At 46.2% G+C, this 26,268-nt stretch overlaps 1 protein-coding gene across 1 annotated transcript in view; it reads left to right on the forward strand.

Annotated features, from left to right (window-relative positions):
* Window positions 1–235: 235 nt before the first annotated feature.
* Window positions 236–26,268, forward strand: part of LOC147441580 (protein PAT1 homolog) — a 65,578-nt gene continuing 39,545 nt past the window's right edge. Inside the window, exons 1-3 of the mRNA XM_086483160.1 lie at window positions 236–415; window positions 1,331–1,488; window positions 1,582–1,656. Of these exons, the coding sequence (XP_086339286.1) occupies window positions 397–415; window positions 1,331–1,488; window positions 1,582–1,656 (252 nt within the window). The 5' untranslated portion in view covers window positions 236–396. The remainder of the gene's footprint in view (window positions 416–1,330; window positions 1,489–1,581; window positions 1,657–26,268) is intronic.

Here is a 26,268-nt window from a genome sequence, read left to right on the forward strand (position 1 = left end):
AATACCTTTGTGGATAACTTTCACAAACTATTTAGACCAAGCCAACCGAGCATGTCTAGTAATGCATTGTAGATAGAGTTCTCTTTGAGTCTCTCTCTCTCTCTCTCTCTCTCTAGTTTGGATAGACTTTTGAAGTCTTTGGAAAAACTTCTCTCTCTCTCTCTCTCTCTCTCTCTCTCTCTCTCTCTCTCTCGCTTGTGCTATTTATTATTATATTTATATGTACATGTAACTAGAGTACTTTCCCAGTTCAATTGCTTATGTTTAAGCTCGATGAGTTAACCAGCAGCTCGCTTGAAACTCTGTCTGTGATTGCGAGAAGTAGCTTCCGGATTTTATGCTGATGTGAAGATCTGCGTGTAAAGCTGATACGTTCTGGAGACCGTTTGTAGGCAGATGGAGGAGCATCCGAAAGGTTAGCATTTCAGATCTTACAGCTCAACGCAATTTTAATGGCGGTTTGGTTTTGTGTTTTAGTTCAGTAGAAGCTGGGCCGCCTAGGTTTTTGATGCCCGTTGATGTGGGTAACCAATGACATTACGCCAACCTGTTGCTTTATTCACGAGTTTACTTCAAACCAAATCAACATTCGATGGGCTTGTAAACCTTGTTTTCTGTGATTTCTGGTTACCAATGTTGTTATGGACTTGCCAATTCATGCATTTAATATATGGTTTGTGTGCCGTTGTTGTGACTGTACCTAGATGTGATCTTTATTTTGATGCAGGCTTTGCCTATCGAAGTGTTTTATCGAAATAGATTTTAGGATTTGGTTTCCCCCCAACTCCCCCCTCCCCCTCTGTACTGCGTGTTTCCTTGTGTGTCGTCTTGAGTCTGGTGGTTAACATGTGAACTTGCAGATCAAAGATCAAGATATTCAAGACCTTTATTGGCCTCTTTGGAGGAGTAGGGGGTCTTCCTTGGCTTGCCTAAGTTTCATGGGTGGAGTTCCTAGTTGTTTTTGTTGCATGGATTGGTGCCTTGATTCACGGATTCTTGGAAAAGAAGATACGTGCTTGACTAGTCCTTGGGTGCATTTGTTACAGCTGTTGGGTGAAGGACCCAAACAGAAAGTTGGTCGGACTGAGTGTACCGTCCAAGTGTAATATGTGGGTTGACAACTTAGACCGTTAATAATTTCAATTCTTATGTGCATGGGACACGCATGCAAATAGAGATAACATGACTTGTGTATGTTGCATCCACATGTGAATGGTTTTATTATTGGCTGATGGGCCTGCCCATTTCACCAATCAAAGAGAGCAAAAGAATCATTTTAAAATACTGGTTTTACTCTGTGCTGATGTTGCTGAGCTTGAATTTTTTGCAGATGATCATCGATTTGATGCCTCTCAATATGCTTTCTTTGGTGGAGAGGTAAGCCAAGAGGTTGAGCTTGGTGGTCTCGATGAAGAGGACGATGTTGCTCTGGGTGGTGCTCTTGAGGAGGAGGGGGGGGCCCTTCTTGGGCTGAGTGAAAAAGATGAGGTGACCCGTTTTTATTTGCAACTTACAGATTTCATGAATTGATATATTCTCTTGAAAATCCTTAGTAGTTGACTTTCTGAAAATTCTTTACAGGTGGAGGCTTTAGATAATGTATCACATTTGGATGACGTTTCCGCGGACATATCTGAAATTAGTAGATCCTACATGGTAATTTTAATTCATGCAGTGATGGGGCATTTTGGTTTGTGGCAGTACACCAACTGCCTTTTGTATTCAGGTTTTTTGCTAAATTTTTTTGACTATTGAGTGTTCTGAAAGGAATAAGATGACTGGATAGAGTAGGATCTACATGTTCAGTATGGACTGTGTGGAGCTGGTTTGTGCGTGGATGGATGCTTAATGTACTATTTCTAGGGGATGGCCATTGGCATGTAAGCATGACATTAGTGTTTGCTCAAGAATTGGATTTCTTTTTGCAGGGTGTATGGGGGGGGGGGGGATTTATCCTCTTTAAGGGGGGTGGGGGGTTATGTCACAAATGGATGATGTGGGATGACCCTAAGGACCTAAGGAGGAAGAGAATGAGCCGAGGTCGAACTTCAAGGAGGAACGAAAGCCAAGCGTATGGAACTGTGAGATTTGCGGCAGGATTTGTGCTGCAAACTGTGGGCTAATGACGTGCCGGTTGGGTGTGAGATTTTAGAGCGACAGTTTTAAAAGCGTTTTTTTGGGCTTTTGAGAGCGACAACTTTTCTTATCAGATGATTGTGGAGCTTTTGAGCACGTATAAAAGCAAGAGGCCAAGGGTCTATAAATATGTGCTTTGGGGGGGCCATTAGGACTTGGAGTTTTACGAGTAGGCTTCTCCTAGCAGTTGTACATTCAACTCATGTAATAAAGTACCGTAGGGGCGTGTAGTTGAGGGGCTAGTTCATTTCAAAGTGGAACTCCGTTGTGGCAGGTTCTTTCCTAGTTCTAGTGTTTGAAGTGTTACAGATTTGGTTGAGCTTTCTTGTCGGTGTATTGTGCCTTCAGGTTACAATCCAAGTCTTCCTTTGAGTTTCCTCTAAAACTTTGGCAAACCACCAATTCTTGTAGTCCCCTTAAGGTACGATTCGCTTCTTGTTGTTGTGCCATCATGTCCAACATCGACTTGACCATCGCCTCCATAGAATTTGGTACAACTCGTGGCGTAGATGGAGAAGGGGGAGGGTCGGAAAAACCTCCTGGTGGGAAAAATTCTTCGTCGCCTCTCTCATGCTCATCACCTGTATGCGAAGTATCCATTCCGCTCGGGTGATGACCATGCACTATGATCTTTGGTTCTTAAGTTCACGAGGAACTTGGGTTCTTTCGTGTCTTGGGTTCTTGGGTTCTTGAGGGTCTTGACGTTCTTGAGGGTCTTGACGTTCTTGAGGTTCTTCTTTTGCTTGCAATCTGTGTTTGAGAAGGATCTTCTCTTCACCCGAGTTTTGCTCTTTCTCGTGGGCGCACCCCTTGGCGGCCTTGCACTCACACCAAGGTTGCTTTTTCCCACCTCACGTCGATTGGCCGGCCGCTAAGTGCACGGTCCGCTCCCAATGAGTGAAAAGAGGCAGAAGGGGAGGTTGGACAAGCCCTTCTTTCCTTGGATTCTTGTCACTCTTCAAAAACACGATTAGGAATCGACACGCCCAAGAGAACTTGGGTTCGTGTGATCTCAATAAGCAAAAAAAATTCTTGTGATTCTTTCCTTGAGTGATACAGAACACTACCAAAGCTTTGATACCAATGTAAGGTGCAACGGAATGAATGTTGTTCTTTCTCAAGACGAGTGCTCCGTAATGTGCTCAAGGTTCCTTTTGTTCTTAGGGAAGGGAGAGCCTTCCGTTCTTAATGAGAGAGTGCAATGATCACTAACAAAGTGAATGGACACTGTGCATGAGAGTGTGAGACTGAGAGATAGAGAGAGAAGAGAATACGACACCAGAGACGTTGCAAAACCCTCCTTCAAAGGCCCCACTCTAGTTGTCACGATTGTGACTATGTTAACAGCAATACATCTACTCCTAGTTGCAGATACGCGAAGTGCAATGCCAAGGAGGACCCCTGCGCTTGGATGGTCACACCCCTTCGCCCAAAGGACGTGTCTCTTCGTTAAAAGCCACACTCCTTCGTCGATTGGTCACACCCCTTCGCTCTATGGGTTTGACTCTTCGCCCAATGGTTGCAGCTGTTCGCCGAAAGGATATGTCTTTACGTCTAAAGTCACGTCTCTTCACCATGAGACGCGTCTTTTCATTTATGTCTCTTCGTCTTCTATATAAGGAGCCCTTGTATCACACATTCAATCAATCAACACAGAGTATTCTGAGTCTTGTTTCTGAGTTCAATTCAAGTTTCTTAAGTCTTAATTATGAGTTTAAGTACTTAATTAAGGATTAGCACCTAGAATCCTCACAGTGGTATCATAGCAATTTTTTTTTCTAATACTCGAAGGTTGTGAGCCTCTCACCCTCGCTACTACACTCTTACCTCTTCCCGAGGTGCATGGAAGCAGAAGAAAGATGGAATTCAACTTCTTCGCCGATGGTCTGAGGTAACTGATTTAATTCCACGCATATAAAAGTAGCATAAACAGAACGGGACAGCAGTGTGCGAGTGTGTGACGTACCTAGAGTAGGTGTGTGGCGTACTCGGAGAATTGTGCACGGCGTATACCCGAAGGCTCGTGTGTACAGCCGGTACATGGAGTGTTGTGCATTTTCGCCGCACCTTTTCCCGAGCAATAGAGCACATCACCAAGCGGTACATCACCAAGGGGCACCCTCTCCAAGCGGCACGCTGAAACGCTGGCTTGGCTGATTATTACGCTACTGGAAACCTTACGCTGGCTGAATTAACTGGATGGACTTTTTACGTTTCCAGAAACCTTACACTACAGAAAAGTTTACGTTGGCTGAATCTTTATAATCACTTAAATTATTAAGAGTGTCTGCCCACCCAAACTTGAGTGGCCGACCAAAGTGACTTGGTTTAATTTAGCAAAGGACACATTTTGAAAAACAAATGACAGGCAGCGAACTCTTCTTACGTGAAATCTCCAACGCTGGCAATGTTGCACACACATTCCCTCGTGGTGATTCCCGCGTGCCAGCCTCGCACTCCTCATGGAGGATGACACCTATGATGAATCCGTTCCGTACTTGTCGTATGTAGACGAACTGCCAGCAGAAATTCTCCCTGAAATTCTGCATTTGGCACACAAGAATCTGTTCCCGAACCAGAACCTGCATCTGTTCGTTATTCCCTTTTGAGGTGTAACCATGCCGAATTCTCGGGACGGAGAAGGTCAATCTGAAGATGCCCTTACTCTCATCAGGGAGCAGATGGCCACACTTTCCGCAAGCCTCACATCACTTCACATTCGCTTGGATCAAATGCGACTGCAAAACACTTCCCGGAATCGTGCTACAACTTCTCGGACTACACATGCTGATTCAACACCTTCGTCTGAAGCTTCAGTGGATGAACCAAACGAACCAGATCCAAGTGAAGAGGTAGACAATCGCGAACTTCATTTACTACATAAAATTTTTAATGCTGCACAGAAGAAGAAGCTTGATGTTAAACTGCCGGAACCATACACTGGTCGCCGCGACAAGCGCGTGTTGGACCAATGGCTATTCAAAATGGAGATCTACTTATCCAATACGGACTTGGTCGAGAGTAAAAAAGTTGGGAACGGGTTGTTGATAGTAAACACACACCTTCTTGGGATAAATTTTGGCGTGCTATTCGCAAGGTGTTCGAACCTGCCAATGTGGATTTTCATGCCCGATCCTCACTTCGCCGCATGAGCCAGACAGGTTCCTTGGCCGCGTACATCACAGAGTTCCAAAGGCTAACTCTGGAGATAGAGACTCTTAGTCCCTCTGATAAACTTCACAGATTTATTGACGGACTCGAACCCAACCTGAAGGACGTTGTGCACAAATACCATCCTACCACCTTGGATGCTGCAATTGCCTATGTGGAGCGTCTTGGCGATAATTGGCGCCGCCCTACACGAAATTTTCTCCCTGGTGACAGATCTTCAAACATCGCTCGCTTTTCACAGCGCAATCGCAGAGACAGCTATAGCCAAAGTCAGCAACATCAGTCTCAGTTCAGACAGCAAGCAACGCAACCTTATTCAACTTCAAGGTTCTATTCTCAAGATCGACAATCTGAAAGCAGACCTTCTTCACACGTTCCTCCACTTGATCGTTGTAAAGGACGTGATTTTTCTCAAGATCGGCATTCCAATACTCAGCAAGGCTCTTCGTCAAATGGATCTTCGACATCAAAGAAGGAAGGATTATGTACAATTGGCAGTGGTAACCATAGATGGTATCAATGTCCAAAGAAACCAAATCCGTCTAATTCGAAAAGAAATTCCAACGCGAAAACATCATCGAATTTTGAACAACCCGATTTTGCTAAGGATAAAGGAAAGTCTGTGGTCAATACGATTTGTGTCTCAGAGGATACGAGTATTCTTATGAAGCATGCTCAGTGCAATTCTTCAGTTTTGGAGCCTCTCTCAAAGCAAGTTTTGAGCCTTCTTGGAACACTCAATGGTCGCTCCATCAATATTTTGGTGGACAGCGGATGCTCGAATAATTTCGTCAGCACTCAGATAGTTCAACAGCTTGGCTTACCAACTGAGAAAACATCTCACTTATATGATGTGGAATTAGCAAATGGATCAATTTTGATTTGTGATCAGACAGTTCGACAGTTGCAGTTTGAGATTCCAACTTATGCAGATCAATTGGATTTTGAAGTCATGCCTTTATCTTATTACGACATGATTCTTGGTTAGCGTTGGTTATTCCAATATGATCCAGCAATTAGCTTTCGAGGACATACTGACGGATGCAAAGCGGACCCCGAACCCCGACGACCTCTAAAACTGGGGGCCGAATGGCACGTCTCGAGCCTGCCACGGTAAAGTGAACAGGGGGCACCACCTAGCTTTGAGCGGCTAGGACGCAAAACCATGATGATATGAACACCGCAAACCTACACACAAACACACACACACACAGAGAGAGAGAGAGAGAGAGAGAGAGAGAGAGAGAGAGAGAGAGAGAGAGAGAGAGATTTGCAAATGATGAAAACCCTCGGGGGTGTGAGGGTGAATTATTTCTGCAATATTTACAAAGCGGCATGCCGTGGTGGTAGAGAGGTAGGGAGAGGAGGTGGTGCAACCTACTTGGTGCATTCTCTAAGACGACTCAATGATTGTGAATACTTACTGCCAAGAGCGTGCATACGTGTGTGCATCGACCATTGGAGTCGAGAGATGGATGTGGTTCCCTTCGCATGGTGCAATTCCCAAGGCAAACCCAACATACAAGCCCCTTCCCCGTGATGGTGATAGTGTCAATCCTTTCCACTACACTCTACCAAATGCTTCGCTCCTCATGAATTGCCCTCCCCCCCTCGATAGTGACCTCTCAGTGCCAATTTATAGGTGTTGGTTGCTTGGATTATGGTAATCCCAATGTGGTTAGGGTAAGCTTAATCGGGGAGACAAAGCAAGTGGTGGGCCCGGTGTGGTTGACCCTTGCTTTGTTTTGGGAGGTTATTAAAAGATGGGAATCTCTAGGTGGGCCTTTGTGACCATCACCTAGAGAGGATATTTACAAAAAATGGAAATTTACAATGGCTTGGGTGAAAACTGAAGATAATGATGAAAATAACCTATAAATTATTGGGATGGCGTCGTGGTTGCGTGTTGCCGGCGAATGATGTGCTGCTGGTGTGTCGGTGTCGAGCGTACTTCTTTTCGGAGTCGGTCGGGGCATGCGTTCAGCGCATTTTCTCTTTTTGTTGTTGGCGACGCGTGCTTTGGATCCTTCTTCTTTATTCGTCGATGTCGTAGTCGTTTCTCCTCCTTTGTATTTTTGGTGCGGTGCGTATATGCGTGTGTATGTATTCGTGCATGAGGGCGGGTGTGTGTATGTATATATATGTGCGAAAAACGTGCGTGGGAAAGGGGGCTTTATATATATATATATAGTTTTTTTTTTCTATTGATGGCGGATGGCCTGCTTTCTACTGCGCGAGGCGGAGGGGGGGGGGGGGGGGGGGGGGGGGGGGATAGTGTGTGTGCGGTGTGTGTATTGTGTGTGTGTATGGATGGCCTGCTGTGGTGCGTGAGCGCCCGTGTGGGAGAGGGTGGTCCTGCAGACTGAGCGCATAGCGCCGAAGGGGAGAGAGGAGAGGGGGGAGGGTTGATTGTGTGTGTGTATGTGTGGTTAGAGAGAGAGAGAGTAGTCCTATTACTACTGTTCGTGAGGAGAGAGAGAGGATTCCTCATGTGTGGCCTAAGCGCCCGAGTGAGAGAGAGCGGTGTCCGCGGACTGAGCTGAGGGAGGGGTGAGGTGTGGATAAGAGAGAGAGAGAGAGAGAGAGAGAGAGAGAGAGAGAGAGAGTGAGGGAGAGGGAGGGGTGAGGTGTGGACTCTGGAGTGGGGTAGGGGAGATGTGTGGGTGAGAGAGAGAGGGGGGGGGGTTCTACAGTCTACTGTCTTGCATGGGAGCTTGAGGACGAGGGGAGGGAAACAAGTTAACGGGTGGGAGTGAGTGAATATATCAGCGGGCCAAGGGGGGGGGGGGGGGAATGAGGCCGAGGGGAGGGTGAAGCAAGCGGGTGGGGAAGAGGGAGGAGGGGTCGGGGAGGGAATATTAGCGGGCCAAGGGAGGGGGGGGGGGGGGGGGGGGGGAATGTGAGGGGGGAATGTAAAGGGTGAGTATAAGAATTACGGAGAGCGGAGGGGGGGTTTCCATGCGGCTCACACTGAGGGAGCGCGCGAGAGGGGTCGGGGGGGTTTTTTTTAAAGCTTCCGCCTGGCCGGGGGGGTTTGAGAGTGGGGGGTATGTAGGGAAAAATGAGGGAGAGAGAGAGAGAGGGGGGGTGTTATTTATCCAATGCCCGTCGGGTGGGAGGGGGAATAAGCTACGGGGGGTACTGAGAGTGGGGGGGAGGGGGGAATGAGTTTTTTTTTAAAATTTCTTTGATTTTCGAAAGTCGGCTATCATTAGCCCTCTCTCTTTGGCTAGAGGCATTCATGCTTCTAGCCCTTCTTCTGCTTCTTCAGTTGTAGAGTTAGAGGGTTCTCCCTCTTCTGGAATGTCTAGCATGAATTCTGGATCAAACCTAAGAAAATACCTTTTCAGCCTCCATCCATTGACCATAGTCTTGTGAATTCTCCCATCTGCTTCCATCAGCTTATAGCTGCCGTTGTCATAGCGTTTCTTGATGATGAATGGCACTTCCCATCTGGGTTGAAATTTCTTATCCTTCCTAGTGTCAAATCTGTTGTCGTATCCTAGTACTAACATGTCTTTTTCCAGTCCTTTTTCTTTAAGCCCTTGATTGAAAGTGAGCCGACGTCGTTCTACCTGTGTTGCATAGTGATTGATTGCTTCTTCCCTATCCAGTTGGAGTCTCTCTAGATCCAAGATGTGGTTTCGGAGGTTTACAATTGGACGATGTGTCTGGCTAGCCAAGACTCGTAAGCTGGCTATTTGTACCTCAATGGGTAGAATTGCCTCCTTCCCATAAACTAGGTGGAAAGGAGTGAAACCTAGTGATGTTCGGAACGTTGTTGTGTAGGCCCAAAAAGCTGCCATGAGATGTTTATCCCAGTCCCCTGTGTGGTTGTTCACCTGTTTTGTGATGATTTTGCAAATCATTCCATTTACCTTCTCTACCAGACCATTGCATTGTGTGTAGTATGGTGTGGAATGCCTACGTGTGATGCCTAACTTCTTCATTAGTTCTCCCACCAAATCACCTCTGAATCCTGGTCCTCTATCTGATATTATCTCAAGAGGAGTGCCAAAACGGCAAACGATATTCTCAAAAATGAACTTTGCCACCTCTTGGGCTGTAATGCGGATAGTGGCCGTTGCTTCTGCCCATCGAGTCATGTAGTCTACACCCACTATGATGTACAGTTTACCTGATTGGGCCCTTGGTAAAGGACCGATTGTATCTATTCCCCATTTCTCAAAAGGACCATATGAAATGATAGGGGTTTGTGGCTCGTAGGTTAACGTGCGATCACTGGCCACTTGACAAGCCTTACATGTTTTACACCAATGGTGTACATCCCTGTTCAAACTAGGCCAAAAGTATTCTGCCTGTAGAATCTTCCTATTGGTGATATCTAGAGCAAAATGACCGCCGCAGACGTCGTCATGGCAACTTGAAATTATCTCTGTGATTTCACTGGAGGTTGGTACCCGCCTGAGAATTTGATCTTTGCCCTTACAATACAAGTGGTCGTCTATAAGGCGGTACCTAGTAGCCTTCCTTACCAGCCATTGTTTTTGGCCTTTGGTGTGTCCTGCTGGATATTCTCCTGTATCTAGAAAACTGATGATATCAGGCATAGCATCACTACCTTGGAAGAGGGGTAGTTTTAACTTGATTGCTCCTACGGGAACGTCTTGTATTCTTTCTTTAGCTACTGCATCTGCCTCTTGATTTTCTGCTCTGGGGACATGGAAGAGTTTCACTGCTTCAAACTTCTTTAGGAGGTCCTTAACTTGGCGAAGTTGACCAAGTAAAACCTGATTTTTGTACTCCCACGTGCCATTTATCTGCCTTATCAAAAGCAAAGCGTCGCCGAACACATTTAGGCGCTGAATTCTTTGTGAAACACATTGTTCCAACCCAAGGATTAGGGTTGCATATTCTGCTTCATTGTTGGAGTGGGAGTGTAATAACTGTCCCATGGAGAATACTCTTTCTTGCTGTTCATTGAAAATGACCATGCCTGTTGCAGACTGATTCATTGTTCTCTTGTATGCTCCGTCAAAGAAAAGAGAGTGAGCTCTCTCTAGCTTAGGACTTTCTATTGCTGGTGTTCCTTCCTTTGCTTCCGTGTTGACCTTCGGTTTCTTCTCATAATGGCGATGAGTGAGAATTCCCGCTAAACTAGCCTTGGTGGAGTTTTCTACTTGCATGGTGTAGTCAAACTCTTGTAGTCTAATTAGCCACTTTGAGATCCTAGACGAGACATCCATGTGTCGCATTACATATGGGAAAACCTCCTCCATTGTCAGGAATACGAAGGGTCTAGGTAGGAGATAGGAGCGGAACTTTGTGGTAGCAAACATTAGTGCTAGAACCATGTGTTCTACTTCGGTAAATGCTTTTTCTGATGGGGTCATGACCCGACTAGAGAAGTAAATAGGGCGCATGAAAGAAGTTTTGGGATCCTTTTGCCTTAGCACTACTCCTAGTGTATCATTTCCCAAACTAGGGTTCACATAAAATGGCTCGTCCCACTTAGGGGGTGAAATAGTGGGAAGCTTAGCTAGGATTTGCTTCACCTCAGTAAACTGCTGCTCGTTCTCTTCACTCCATGAGAAGACATCCCTCTAGGTGAGTTGTTGTAGGGGAAGGACCACTTGAGATAGTAGGTGAATGAACCTGCTTAAGTATCTTACCTTCTGAAGGAAAGAAACGAGCTGCTTGGCGGTGGTGAGTGATGATAAAGATACCAGAGCCTGAATCTTGCTAGGGTCAGTCTCCATTCCTTTTGCTGAAATTACATGACCAAGGAGAGTGAATTTGCTCTCACCAATGTGACACTTGTCCACGTTGAGTTGGCCACCCAAGGTTTGCAGCTTGGTTAAGCCATCATAGACTTTGCTTAAATGAAGGGCTCGTGAACTATAAATGCAAAAATCATCTATGAAAACCTGTATTGATGTTCCAAAGTAGGGTTGGAAAACAAAAGTTACATAGTGTTGAAACGTGGCCGGGGTGTTAGTGAGGCCAAATGGCATCACTCTGTAGGCAAAACATCCCCAAGGTGTGATGAAGGTTGTCTTCTTCTGATCCTCCTCCGCAATGCTAATCTGGAAGTATCCTGAGTAGCCATCACATACTGTGTAGCGTTCGTGACCTGCCACTTCATTGAGTATTTATCCTGGAATGGGAGGGGAAAGTGGTCCCTCTTCGTGGCTGCATTGAGAGGTTTATAATCCACACAGACTTTCCACTTACCATTTTTTTTTGATGTGACTACTACTGGGGAGACCCATTCTGAGTCTTCGATAGGATAAATGAAACCTGCTTGTAGCAAACTTCTCACTTCCTTAAGCAGTGCCTCTTGTTGGATTACTCCAAGTCTTCTGAGCTTTTGTACTACGGGTTTACTGCCTTCCTTGAGCTTTATGTGGTGTTGTACTACTGTAATTCCTGTGATCTTATCATAGCCATCAATGAACAAAGTAGAGAAGTTACCTAACATGGAGATGTACTCCTTCCTTTCTTCATTGGTTAACTCATTTGAGAGCATTTTTTGTAGCTTACCTGTATCCTCCAAGGACTGCATACCTGATGATCCCTCTTGGTTTGCCGAGGTTGCTTCAGATTGCGTTAATCTGTTTGGGTCTTTAAGAATGACTCCCATTACTTCGATGCTACTATCACTTCCGTCGGTGGTGGTCGTCTCTTCTCCGGAGGTAGACGAGTAGTCGCTGGTGGACTCGTCTTCTGAAGCCTCCAAGATCATGTTGGGCTGCTTTCCAGTCCTCATGTCGTAGAATATGGACTTCCCTTTAGCATCCTTCATCTGGATCATCCCGGTGCTCCAATCTTGTTTAGCTTCCATAGCCATAAGCCAAGGCCTTCCAAGAATGATGGGGTAGCCCTCCCCTTTGTGTGGCATGACGAAGATGTTTACCTCCACTTCTGTATTGAATGCTTTTACTTTGACCGCATTTACAATGCCTACGCATTTCACTCTTACATTGTTTGCCATCTTGGCTCGGCAGGGTGTCGGTCTACTTACCTCTAGACCTAGATGGTGCATCATCTTTTCACTCATGACGCATATTTGCGCGCCACCATCTATGTAGACGTTTGAAATCCGTTGCCCCTTGATGTGAGCGTCCATGGTTGGCAGGATGTCGTTGAGATCCCTCCCAGAGATAGCCCCAGCTATCCTGGGTCTTGATTTCCTGGTACTTACCATTTTCGTCCATTGCCTCCTCATTTTAGGTGCAAGGTGGAGTAATTGGGGCCAAGTTATCTTTGAGCCCTGCATTAACACATCGTGAACTAAGTCATAGGGTTTTGCATACTCACCTAGTGAGAAGTCCACGATGTCTATCTTCCGCCGCGGTTTAGCTGCTTGCTTGCTAGACTCGGCCTTCCCTTTCATCTTCTCTTCTCTTTGAGATGCCTCCTCGTGCCTCGCACGCTTCACTCCCATAGCATCCATTTCTTCTACCTTCGCTTTTTCTTTGTGCTTCTCTCGAGCTGACTCTTCTACCTTCGCCTTTCCTTTAGCCTCCAAACTAATAACACTCACCGCTTGGTTCACAGCAGGTGGTGGTGGTAGTGGCAGAATGAGAGGTTGGGGTGGTGGTTGCTGTTGTACAGGTGGTCGAAGGATTTGGATCGGTGGGATTGGTCCTGGCTGCCTAGGTGGTGGTGGTCTTGCTCTCGGCAAAGAGATTTGATTCTGTCTCCCCCCTCTATTGAAATTCTGCCTCCTTGGGTGTGGGCAGTAGTACATTCCATGGCCATCTTCCCCGCAGTTGTAACAGTGGTACTTTGGGTTCTGCCTTCGTTGTCCCCTTCCTTGTTCTGGGTTTCTGCCAGATGCATGTCCTTGCTGCACCAGATGCACATATAAACTCTCTAGTTGGGTGGTGATGCGACTCAGCAGGTCTTGCTGTTCTTCTGATGCCTTCTGCGGTTGGACTCTATGATTGGCTGTTGCAGCCACTGGGGTTGGTTGGGCCGAGCTTGTTTCCTCTGACTCGTTTACTCTTGCTTGCATTCGCAGCTTCTTGTCTTGAAGGTGGGCTACTTCGACTACCAACTCATATGTTGCAGGAAACCTTCCCTTCACCTTCTCTCTAAGCGGTGGCCATAGACCAGCAATGAAACGGTCCTTCTTTAGGAAATTAGGCGCTCCTTCGCCTTCCTCCAGTGTGGCAACCCATCTCTCCCATAAGTCCACAAACTTTGACTCGTAGGTGGCATACTCCAGCAAGCCTCCCTGCTGTAATTTTGTCAGTAGCTGCCATAGCTTCTCCGAGGTTGTGCCTCCACCAAACCTCTTTATAAAAGCAGCCCTTAACACATCCCATGCATTCTTGGTAGCCTGGGGCAATGCATTATACCAGGACTTGGCCTCTACTTTCATCAGTAGAGGAAAAATTCTAAGTCGTGAAACGTCGTCGTCTTTGTTGGAGACGACACAAGCAATGTCGAAATCATTCAAAAAGTCGGTGGTGAGATCTTCTCCCTTCTTTCCACTGAACGTGGAGAAAGAAACACTTGCCATGGTGGTGACTCAGGAAATTACAAACCTTTTATTTTTTTCTTCTTTTACATCAACAGTAGCGGCTCATAGCGGCTTTTTACAGGGGTGGATGGATACGTTAAAACAAGATAAAAATAGAGACATTAAATGAATGATGGTAGTCTAATACGGGGAGAATGATAGGGTTCGGGAAATTGAGGATTTCGCCGCACCGAATAGGTGTACGATCTTCTGTTGGTAGAAGACTTTCCCATCTACATAGATATTCACATGCATATGTTGCAGGAATCTGAACGGGAATGCCGTCGGCCCATTTTCCATCATGCACAGAGGGTGGAATACTTACTTATACTCTTACCGTGCCAGTGTTGATGAGTCAGCACATCCACAAGAGGTCGTCGCCTTTCATGGGCTCTACCTTTCTTTCGTTGCTCAGCACGTACGGGGTGATGGCGACGCGTCTAACCACTCCCAGCCTCTTGGCTAACAGCAATTGCAGGTAATTTCCGTAATCGGCGTGTTGCATGAATTCTATTCCATTCAGTTGCAGCTCGTCTCCAACCCACTGGGTTTCTCCCGTGGTAGAGAGCTTCTTCAGGATAAGTTGTATAGGGAGAGGAGGAAGGTCCTCCACTCGCTTCCCAAAATAGCGAGAGCAGTAGCCGAACCACTCTACTCTAGGACATGGAAATCTTTTTACCACTTCTTCTTCTGGATTGTCGAAGTGGATTGGTAGCACTCGCATGCGTCGTGCAAATCGGTAGGCGATCTTCCGCCGCTTAGCTTCGGATGACTTCTTCTCTGACAAAGTAGGTACAACCCGGCTTTCTGAGCTTGAAGCACTTGCTTGGCCACATGCTTCTCCCTTCGGGGTCATGTGTTTCCAGACTCGCTTATCTTCTCCTTGCCTTTGGCTCAAGCAGCCCCTTTAGGCCACTTTGGAGTTATATCTTTGACTGAAGCTTCTTTAGGGAAAAGAGGTCTCACCGTTTGCTTCCCTTCCTTGACGTGAATGATTTCTTCGCGATGAATGTCGATGTAGATGACTTCAGCCCTTTCGCTGCCTTCGTTGCTGGCACTCATTGACAGTGTGCCTTGGTTGACAACAGTGATGGCACTTCACCAATCTCCCACCTGATGCTTTCGATTTATAGTTAGAACGAGCGACACGAGATTGAGAATTTACCTCTTGAATGCTGATGACACTGCAGCCTGGCAGTAGCACCTCAATGAAGGCGGCTAGTGCCTCCGTCTCCTCTTCTTCCGTCCTCCAGTTAGAAAATTCCTTCAGCCACTCGTCCATGATTGATAGTAGGCGTCACTTTCAGCATTGTAAATTGAAGGGACTTAGAAAAGCCCTCCTCCGTGGGGGCACCAAATGACGGACGCAAAGTGGACCCCGAACCCTGACAGCCTCTAAAACTCCGGGGGCCGAATGGCACGCCTCAAGCCTGCCACGGTAAACTGAACAGGGGGCACCACCTAGCTTTGAGCGGCTAGGATGCAAAACCACGATGATATGAACACCGCAAACCTACACAGGCACACAGAGAGAGAGAGAGAGAGAGAGAGAGAGAGAGAGAGAGAGAGAGAGAGAGAGAGAGAGAGAGATTTGCGAATGATAAAAACCCTCGGGGGTGTGAGGGTGAATTATTTCTGCAATATTTACAAAGCGGCATGCCGTGGTGATAGAGAGGTAGGGAGAGGAGGTGGTGCAACCTACTTAGTGCGTTCTCTAAGACGATTCAATGATTGTGAATACTTACTACCAAGAGCGTGCATACGTGTGTGCATCGACCATTGGAGTCGAGAGATGGATGTGGTTCCCTTCGCATGGTGCAATTCCCAGGGCAAACCCAATATACAAGCCCCCTCCTCGTGATGGTGTTAGTGTCAATCCTTCCCACTACACACTACCAAATGCTTGGTTCCTCATGAATTGCCCCCCCCCCCCCCCCCCCCCACCGATAGTGACCTCTCAGTGCCAATTTATAGGTGTTGGCTGCTTGGATTATGGTAATCCTAGTGTGGTTAGGGTAAGCTTAATCGGGGAGACAAAGCAAGTGGTGGGCCCGGTGTGGTTGACCTTTGCTTTGTTTTGGGAGGTTATTAAAAGATGGGAATCTCTAGGTGGGCCTTTGTGACCATCACCTAGAGAGGATATTTACAAAAAATGAAAATTTACAATGGCTCGGGTGAAAACTGAAGATAATGATGAAAATAACCTATAAATTATTGGGATGGCGTCGTGGTTGCGTGTTGTCGGCGAATGATGTGCTGTTGGTGTGTCGGTGAGCGTACTTCTTTTCGGAGTCGGCCGGGACATGCCTTCGACCCATTTTCTCTTTTTGTTGTTGGTTGTGCGTGCTTTGGATCTTTCTTCTTTATTTGTAGATGTCGTAGTCGTTTCTCCTCCTTTGTATTTTTGGTGCGGTGCGTATATGCGTGTGTGTATGTATTTGTGCATGAGAACGGATGTGTGTGTATGTATATGTATGTGTGCGAAAAATGTGCGTGGGAAGGGGGGCTTAATATATATATATATAGTTTTTTTTTTCTGTTGATGGCGGATGGCGGATGGCCTGCTTTCTAATGCGCGAGGCGGAGGGGGGGGGGGGCGGGGGGGGGGGGAAGAATGGGGTAGGGGTAGAGAGAGTGTGTGTGCGGTGTGTGTATATTGTGTGTGTGTATGGATGGCCTGTTGCGGTGCGTGAGCGCTCGGGTGGGAGAGAGGGTGGTCCTGCGGACTGAGCGCACAGCGCCGAAGGTGAGAGAGGGGAGGGGGGGGGGGGGTGATTGTGTGTGTGTGTGGTGAGAGAGAGAGTGGTGCTATTGCTGCTGTTCGTGAGAAGGAGAGAGAGAGAGAGAGGATTCCTCATGCGTTCATGCGTGGCCTAAGCGCCCGAGTGAGAGAGAGAGAGCGGTGTCCGCGGACTGAGCTGAGAGAGATGAGAGATTGTGAGGGAGAGGGAGGGGTGAGGCGTGGATAAGAGAGAGAGAGAGTGTGTGAGGGAGAGGGAGGGGTGAGGTGTGGAGTGGGGTAGGGGAGATGTGTGGGTGAGAGAGAGAGAGGGGGGGGTTCTACTATCTTGCATGGGAGCTTGAGGACGAGGGGAGGGAAACAAGTCAATGGGTGGGAGTGTGTCACAAGGCGGGCGCCACGTGCCAATAGAAAAGAACAAACTGAACAACTTTAAGCACTTTAAATAACAACTGAACTGAAATGGAGAGAGAGACGACACGCGACACGGAGTGGCGGAATTCCACCCCAGAGAGTATTGGCCCCAAACCTTGGCGCCCCTTTCGGTATTTCTTTATATTGCATCAACACAGTACAAGCCGGTTCTCCAGACTTTGCACCTTCGTACTGAAGCATGAATGAGCCCTAGCCTCATATTTAAAGGCCCTTGGCCTGAAAAGCAGTTATAGTAAAAAGCCTTTAAAACTCAAAAGCTTCTGGTTCAAAAGCAAAGCCAAAAAGCTGCCAACGCAATTTACGGAAATCCTTACAGCCTGCCACGTCATCAACGAGCGCAAAACGTGGAAATCCGTACAGCCTGCGACGTCATCATGTCAGCGCAATTTTCGGAATTTGTCTGTTGCCTTAGGATTAGGGTTAGGGTTTTTGGCAAAAATTAGGGTTTGCAGGTTTTAGGGTTAGGGTTTTCAGAATTAGGGTTTCAACAGTTAGGGTTTTTGGCAGACATTAGGGTTTAGGCCCCTCGGTCACATCCGTACGTTGACTCCATTCTTTAGGCTTTGACACGTCAGCAGTTTGTTACAGAGTGAGGGAATATATCAGCGGGCCAAGGGGGGGGGGGGGGGGGGGGGGATGAGGCCGAGGGGAGGGTGAGGCGAGCGGGTGGGGAAGAGGGAGGAGGGGTCGGGGAGGGAATATTAGCGGGCCAAGAGGGGGGGGGGGGGGGGATGTGAGGGGGGAATGTAAAGGGTGAGTGTAAGAATTACGGAGAGTGGAGGGGGGGTTTCCATGCGGCTCACACTGAGGGAGCACGAGAGAGGGGTCGGGGGGGTTTTTTTTAAAGCTTCCGCCTGGCCGAGGGGGGGGGATGAGGCCGAGGGGAGGGTGAGGCGAGCGGGTGGGGAAGAGGGAGAGGGGTCGGGGAGGGAATATTAGCGGGCCAAGAGGGGGGGGGGGGGGGGGGGGGGGGGGGAAATGTGAGGGGGAATGTAAAGGGTGAGTGTAAGAATTACGGAGAGCGGAGGGGGGGGTTTCCATGCGGCTCACACCGAGGGAGCACGAGAGAGGGGTCGGAGGGGTTTTTTTAAAAGCTTCCGCCTGGCCGGGGGGGTTTGAGAGTGGGGGTAAATTGGAAGAGAGGATATTAGGGGGGGGGGTATGTAGGGAAAAATGAGGGAGAGAGAGAGAGGGGGTGTTATTTATCCAATGCCCGTCGGGTGGGAGGGGGAATAAGCTACGGGGGGTACTGAGAGTTGGGGGGGGGGGGAAATGAGTTTTTTTTTTTTTTTTTTTTTTTCTTTGATTTTCGAAAGTCGGCTATCAATACTATCAATTTGTTCAAAGATGGATGTGGATTGACTTTATACGGACTTTCTCATGCGGAAAGAGTGATTCAAGCCTCACGTGTACAAGTCAAACAGCATGATACAGTGGATGATGAAACGAATATGATCCTCAGTGCAGATGCAGATATTATTATTGATGAATTTTTGAATTCAATTAAGTTCTCCTGAATCAATTGATGAAGACAAAGATAAAGATATAGTTGCAGATTTCGAGTCTGAAGACGACTAGGCTTTCTTTGATTCTTTACTGGATGATGATATGCCAATTACAAGTCATGAAGGTACAGTTCCAGAAGATGATTCTGAAGAATTTTGGGATTCATTATTGGAAGATGATTATAGTCTCAAGCCAAAATCCTCTCCAAAGATTACTAAAGTTGAAGTTATCCCATCTGAAGAATGTGTTGAGAAGATTCTCTCTTTGCTAAATATTTCACAGTTATTGGAAGATTTTGAACCAGAAGTCTTACATCACACGAAGGATTTTGAAGATCAACCTCTTGTTTCAGTCAACCTGATTAAGCCAAATTCCTCTAAAAAGTCTTTGAACAATGCAATGATATGGGACTTAGCAGTCAAAGCACAAAGGTTTTGTAAGAAGCAAAGGTTCAAAACAAAGGTTTCCGATAACTCAAAGATTGAAGATTTTTGAAGATTCAATGCTTTTCCAGAGTTCTATCAACATCAGAAGTCATTTCTTTGACACGGGCTATCATTTTAAATGGGAGGGAATGTCACGATTGTGACTATGTTAACAGAAATACATCTACTCCTAGTTGCAGATACGCGAAGTGCTATGCAAAGGAGGACCCCTGCGCTTGGATGGTCACATCCCTTCGCCCAAAAGACGTCTCTTCGCCAAAAGCCACACTCCTTTGACGACTGGTCACACCCCTTCGCTCTACGGGTGTGACTCTTCGCCCAATGGTTGCAGCTTTTCGTCGGAAGGATGTGTCTTTACTTCTCAAGTCGCGTCTCTTCACCATGAGACGTGTCTTTTCATTTATGTCTCTTCGTCTCCTATATAAGTAGCCCTTGTATCACACATTCAATCAATCAACATAGAGTATTCTGAGTCTTGTTTCTGAGTTCAATTCAAGTTTCTTAAGTCTTAATCATGAGTTTAAGTACTTAATTAAGGATTAGCACTTAGAATCCTCACACTCGTTGGCGAGAGTGGTCTACTATTGATTGCACAAACTGGTACAAAGTAGATGCATGTGACTGATGCAAGTCTAGGCTAGGTCGATGTCGACAATGGGGATGACGAGACCGACTCAAGGGCTGATAACTGATGCACTCTATGTGCTGTCCAAAACCGCCAATGGCTAAAATCTGTTGAAAACCAAAAACGCTGGTTTGGGGCTGATTCTTGCTGGCTGAAAACCGCTGTTTTGGGGCGGTCAAAACGCTGAAAATCTGCTGCTATGCTATGCTGAAAACGCCAGGGATGTGGGCGATCATGGTATGCTGAAAAACGCCAGCAAGGGAGGACCTATGGCGATGAGACTGTGGATGAACAACGTTGGATGCTGGGGTCTTGTGGTGAAGCTAGTGTGGGCTGAAAACGCCAGGGTGCTGGATCTCCATGGCGAGGATGACTTGATGAAAAACGCTAGGTGCTCGGGAATCTTGCTTGGAGGGAAAACGCCACCAAGGGGGGGATCTTGCTGAGAGAGAGAGGGGGAACCTGCTGCCTGCGGCCTGTGTTCTCCTTGCTCTTCTGCCAATTAGTGCTAGCCTAGGTTTGCTTATATACAAACTTACTCAATTTGCCCTACCTACTTTCCAACAAAAGTCACTTAATTTAATAAGTGAAAAATGTCAAAAATAGGGAAAATAGGTTAAATGCACTGGAAAATTCCCCTTAAGGATTTTGATGGGAATGCTTATGATCATACTGTGTGCAACCAGAGGATACACATCTATACTAAGTGCCTGGGCATGCATGGTCTGCGAACAGACTCACAGAAGTGCCAGAACACTTCCTATTCTAGACCGACTTGATTGACTGAACCCTTGTCATGCTGTAGCTTGTCCACGGACACATAGGGTTGGATGTGTCACGTGACAAAAGCCAACGAGTATGAACTTCTGGAGGATAAAAGCAAGAAAGTTCGAGAATTTAAAGAAGGTGGATAGTCAATTAAATTTGACACTTTTTCTGGATTCCGAGATGCTTCCAAGGTTTTGGTCTTCATACAGCAGTTTGATATAGCTTTCTTTGGAGGGCATTACTCAGAGCACTCCGAGATTCGGAGGGCTACCTCTTACTTCAAGGGAAATGCTCGAACATGGAACCATGAAACTGGCCTGTACTTTCAAAAAGGACTGTAGACCTTAGACTTAAACTTTATTTGCTTTCACCCATTCAATTTGTCGCCCACTCTACCTGTACTTTCAAGACACAACAAAGGGGAAAGGGATACAGGCTGCTAGATTGCATCTGTATGAGAAGACCGACACCAGACTGGCCCCTAAATTAGGCGCCCCTTTCGGTATTTCTTTATTCTTTAACAGAGGGAATAAAAACTGTGGTTCCCTACAAGCTGCCCCGCACAATCTTGGCTGAATTTCAATTGTTCTGGCTTGATTTCGGCAGCATAACTGTACTAGGACCCTTCACAGTCAGTATTCCCACGCATTGGACGACGCATACGAACACTTTGCAAAACCTGGCGAGAATCTGCAGCACGCTGAATTCTCTGTTTTCTGCCCCGTAAATGCGCCAGATCACTTGTACAACGGTCCCCTTGCGTCCCCGAACCTCTTGGGGGTATTAGGGTCCGTTTAGGGCCAAAACCCTAAACCTGCAAAAATACACAGCAGGCTGTAATTCACTGTTTCGGGCTCCGTTTTGCGTGCCGGCCGCATCCGTAGCAAGCTCTCGAGCTCCTGCACCTGTAGGGCTACTTGCCCTTTGAATCGGACGAGATTTCTGACGTGAAACCTCTTCGAATTCACTTGTACCTGCGGGGGATTAGCCGCTAGCTAATCTAGTAGCTGTGCAAGAGGCTCTTGCCTCGGCAATCGCGCATGAACCCACATAACTGTACATTGGTGAAATGAAAAGCCCACTAGTGGGGCATAACATACTGCCATAGGGGAGAGAGAGAGCAGTGCATAGCGTGCAGGGCATCACTCCTGGCACCGCACTGTACATAAGAGGTAAGCAAGCACTCCATTGAGGCTCTCAACCTGTGACAGCTTGAAAGTGAGCTCCTCCCCTCTCTAAAATCAGCGCCCCCTCTTTATGCATGAGGAAAGTGCACAGAAATGTGCCACTTGGCACATTTACAGGCCATTTCCCATTTCGTGGTTGCCGCCTAAAAATCTCCCGACTGGTTGCCCAGTTGACTTCACTGCAGAGTAATAAAATGTTCCCCTTGTCATTCCGGAGATAATGACGCGAACACATTTTCAGGTCCCAAAATAGCAGTTCCCTAAATTTTAGGAGATGCTGCCATTGTATCTCTCTAGGTCATCTGACCCCCTTTGTACACCGCAACCACACCCAGAACTGAAAAGTAGCCTCTGTAGCAAAGGATTCCACTTTGGCTAGACAATGACCCCACTTTGGCTAACCATAGTCCTTGTCCAACCTTAGTGCTCTCTTGCCCTCAGGCCTGGACTCCCTCTGAACAGTTCCACACTAGCTATGCAATGCAGGGCAGTTAGATTTCCCGAGGGGTGTTTCCAAAAAGTGAAAATAAATAAATAATAAGAAAGAAATCAACAAAAAGGATAGATAGTAGTCACACGCTGGTGACATACCCCCCTCTTGAAATCTTAAACGTCCTTGTTTGCATCTATGTCGTACATGCTCACAGTCAACACTGATGTATTCAACACCTGTCGGCACATGTACGACACATACATGCTCATTGTCAACCCTGGTGTATTCAACACCTTGTCGACACATGTATTGCCTGCGTGTGAATCCTGTCCTAATGACATAGTGGTAGCTTCGCACTGTGCGATTGCTTTGAGTCATTAACTTTCCAATGACAAAATGGTAGCTTCACATTATGCCACTGTCTTTTTAGTACATGTTGGATCCAGTAACACTTTCGAGCATACCCAAACCGACAATTTAAGAATGCAGTTACACATGTACCCTTTAATAGAAGCAATTACTGTATCCTTGACAAACTGACAAGAAATACTCACTTCTATAGCACTAACCAAAGTTTTGGACTTTCCATAAGAGTAATTGTCAAATTGACAATCTGTACAACTCCAACATTCATGTGACATGTATTTGATTTGAGCTCACTTTAAATACCATGTACATCATTTGTTTCAGAAGCCATTGTCACACTGACAAACCATGTAGCTTTGAAACTCAAGGGGTCAAGGTAGGTTGCAAATCGAAGGCTTCAAGGTAAAGTGATAACACAGTTGGTGACTCTGCAAGTTCACCTTCTTCCATCCACTTAGCATCCATTGGTGGATAGTTTCTGAACTTCACCAAGTAACGCCTAGCAACCTTGCCTTTCACTTTTCTTTCTTTATGTGCCAAAATCTGTTCCGGGGCCAAGATCTCGTCAAGTTCCTCGACTTCCTGCTGATCTTCAGCTGGCATATCCTCTGGCACATCACCCACATAGGGTCTGAGAAGACTCACATGAAACGCATTGTGAATCTTCCAACTCTCAGGCAATTTCAGCCTATATGCAACATCATTGATTATGTCGCATACTTGAAAAGGCCCATAGTAACGCATGGTGAGCTTTGGAAACAGTCTTTCCTTGCCCTTCATCTTCTTTAACCTTGTCTTTTCAAAGCGTAGAAGCACCCAATCACCAAGTGAAAATACCACTTCACGACGGTGACGATCAACTACTTTCTTTTGCTTTGCATGAGTCTTTTCCAAGGCCACTTTGATCTTCTTGTACATTTCATCCATGTCCTGAACATACTTATCTGCTTCAAATATCTTGTTCTTTGTATGCAGTATGGGAGGAACTTTCTTGCCACCTTCAACTATCTCAAAAGGTGCCTTGCCAGTTGATGAATGCACTGTATTATTGTATGCATACTCCACCAATGGCAAATACTGCTCCCACTTTCCTTAATGCTATGACACGCAGCACTTTAGCAGATCTAGGACAATAGAATTTGCCTCTTTTGACTGCCCATCTATTTGAGGATGAAATGACGAAGAGAATTTGAGCGTGGTGTCCATATTCTCAAACAAGCCTCTCCAGAGCAAACTTGTCATGCGTGGATCACGGTCGCTAACAATCGACTGTGGCATGCCATGATACTTGAAAATATTGCTCATAAACAATCGTGCCATCTGATCTGGCTTTATCTTCTTTCTGACAGGAATAAAATGAGCCTGCTTGCTGAATCTGCAAATGATGGTCCAAATACCATCGTTTCCTGTCTGCATTCTCGGAAGATCAAAGATAAAATCCATAGCAATACTTTCCCATGGTTTGTTTGGAATAGGTAGTGGTTGCAATAACCCTGGTGCCTTTTGCCTGTCAAACTTGACCTTCAGGCAAATTAGGCATTCTCGCACAAAGGCATCCACATCTCTTCTCAATGTAGGCCAGTCGAAGAATGTCTCAACCGCTTTAGCTGTAGCATCGATACCACGATGCCCTGCATACGGTGGGACATGACTCTCTTCCATAACTTTGCGTCGCAATGGCTTTGTGACACACAATCTGCCATGCATCATCATGAACCCATCTTTGAGAAGATAGTGTTCATGACGTTGTTCAGCCATTAGCTGCTCGAAGACCCTTGCAAAATCATAATTTGCATACTGCTCCCTCATATCATCAAGTTCATGATAATAAGGAATTGACACAGCTGAAATTTGTGGCTTCCTTGACAAGGCATCAGCCACAACGTTCTTCTTGCCTTCCACATGCACAATCTGAAAATGGAACATGGACAAGATATTTGCCCATCGCATATGCTTCTCAGATAACTTTGCCTGTGTCAAGAAGTATCGCAAGGTCTGATGATCCGTTTGGACAACGAAATCTGCACCTAGCAGGTAGTGTTTCCAACTTAAGAGTGCATGAATCACGGCCTGCAGTTCTTTTTCATAGACTTGCATAGTCTTTTTTGGCCCTTGTAAGATTCTACTCTCATAGGCTACTACCCTGCCATCTTGCATTAGCATTGCACCAATGCTACTACCGCAGGCGTCGCACTGGACCACAAATGACTTCCTAAGATCTGGCAACACAATGACTGGATCTGAAGTCATCTTTTCCTTTAAGAGATTAAAAGATGAAATCTCTTTCTGTGTCCATCTAAAGGTGACTGCCTTCTTTTTAAGAGCATGTAAAGGTGAAGCAATCTCAACGAAATTTCGGATAAATCTTCTGTAATAGGAGCATAGTCCCAAGAAACTTCGGACATCGTGCACCGTCTTCAAATGTGGCCATGACTTGATCGCTTCAACTTTTGCAGGATCCATTCTGACACCATCCTTTGAGACAATGTGTCTCAGAAAGTGAATCTCTTCCAGAAAAAATTCACTTTTCTTTGCATTGATGAGCAACCTATGACTGCGTAGCTCTTTGAACACAATGGCCAAGTGATGCCTATGCTCCTCTTCATTCTTTGAGTAGACTATCATGTCATCAAAGAATGTACCAACAAACTGTTGCTGTGGACGGAAAATTCTGTCCATCATCCTATTGAACGTAGCAGGAGCATTTGTGAGACCAAAGGGCATCACTAAAAATTCGTAAAGGCCAAACGTCTTCTAAAAGCAGTCTTGTGCACATCCTTTAATCTAATGCGGATCTGATGGTACCCACTCTTTAGATCTATCCTACTAAACATAGTTGCTCCTTCTAATTTGTCCAGAATATCATCAATTCTAGGTATAGGGAACCTATTCTTGATGGTATTCTTGTTCAGTGCACGGTAGTCGATGCACATACGCCATGAGCCATCCTTTTTCTGCACCAACAACACTGGAGAACAGAATGGGGATGAACTGGGCTGAATCAGCCCCTTTTCTAACAGCTCTTGTACTTGGCTCATTATCTCTTTCTGTTGAGCCGCACTAACACTGAACGGAGGCTTATTTGGTGGGCTACTGCCTGGCACCAAATCTATCGCATGGTCCTCGGGTCTCTCTGGCGGTAATTGAGACGGTAATGAATCGGAAAAACAGTCACTATACTGTTGTAAAAACATTGACCTTTCTTTATCTAGCACAGATAAATTTGATTCATCACAATCTGACACTTCACGTGCAAAAACCAAGTACGCAAAAAGATGCTTTTTCATTACAGAAGTAATAGCAGAATCTGATACAGTGGGAATAGACTCCCCTTTAAGCTTTACATCCAGAATGTGAGTCCTGCTCCGTACAGTGATCTTTTTGTTGTAGGCATCCATGATTCCCTGTACACGAAATAACCAAGGAAGACCTAACAACACATCACATCCGTCCAGTGGCATGATGTAAAATTCTTCAGCATCTACATAGGACTGGATATGTAGGTGCAACTTTCCGATGATGGGTGTCACAGCCTCTGTATGGCCAGGGCATGCCAAACCTGCCTCTGCTGTACAGCCCTTCTCTTCAGGTCTGATTCCCAACTTTAAAGCCAATTCTGGGGAAATGAAGTTGGCTTTGGCACTTGGATCAAAGAAGATAAGGACTGTTTGATCCTTGACCTTTCCCCATGCTCTGCAAAGCTCACTTGCATCTGAATTTGGCTTGTCACCCACCATATCTGACACTAGACCAACCATGGGCTTCTTACCTTTCTTGTCTTCTTTGTCTTCAGAATCAGCTGGCCTTTTCTTTTGAGGACAATTGTAAGCAATGTGGCCAGGCTGCTCACAGATAAAGCATTTGTTTTCTGACCTCGGGAACTTCTTTTGCTCTTCCGACTTGCAAGGAAAACGTCTTTTCCATTTCTTTGCTGGTCCCTTTTCTGATTCAGCCGTAGCTTTGT

Source organism: Adiantum capillus-veneris, chromosome 15 (assembly GCF_014529385.1).
Source record: "Adiantum capillus-veneris isolate H3 chromosome 15, ASM1452938v2, whole genome shotgun sequence".
NCBI lineage: Eukaryota > Viridiplantae > Streptophyta > Polypodiopsida > Polypodiales > Pteridaceae > Adiantum > Adiantum capillus-veneris.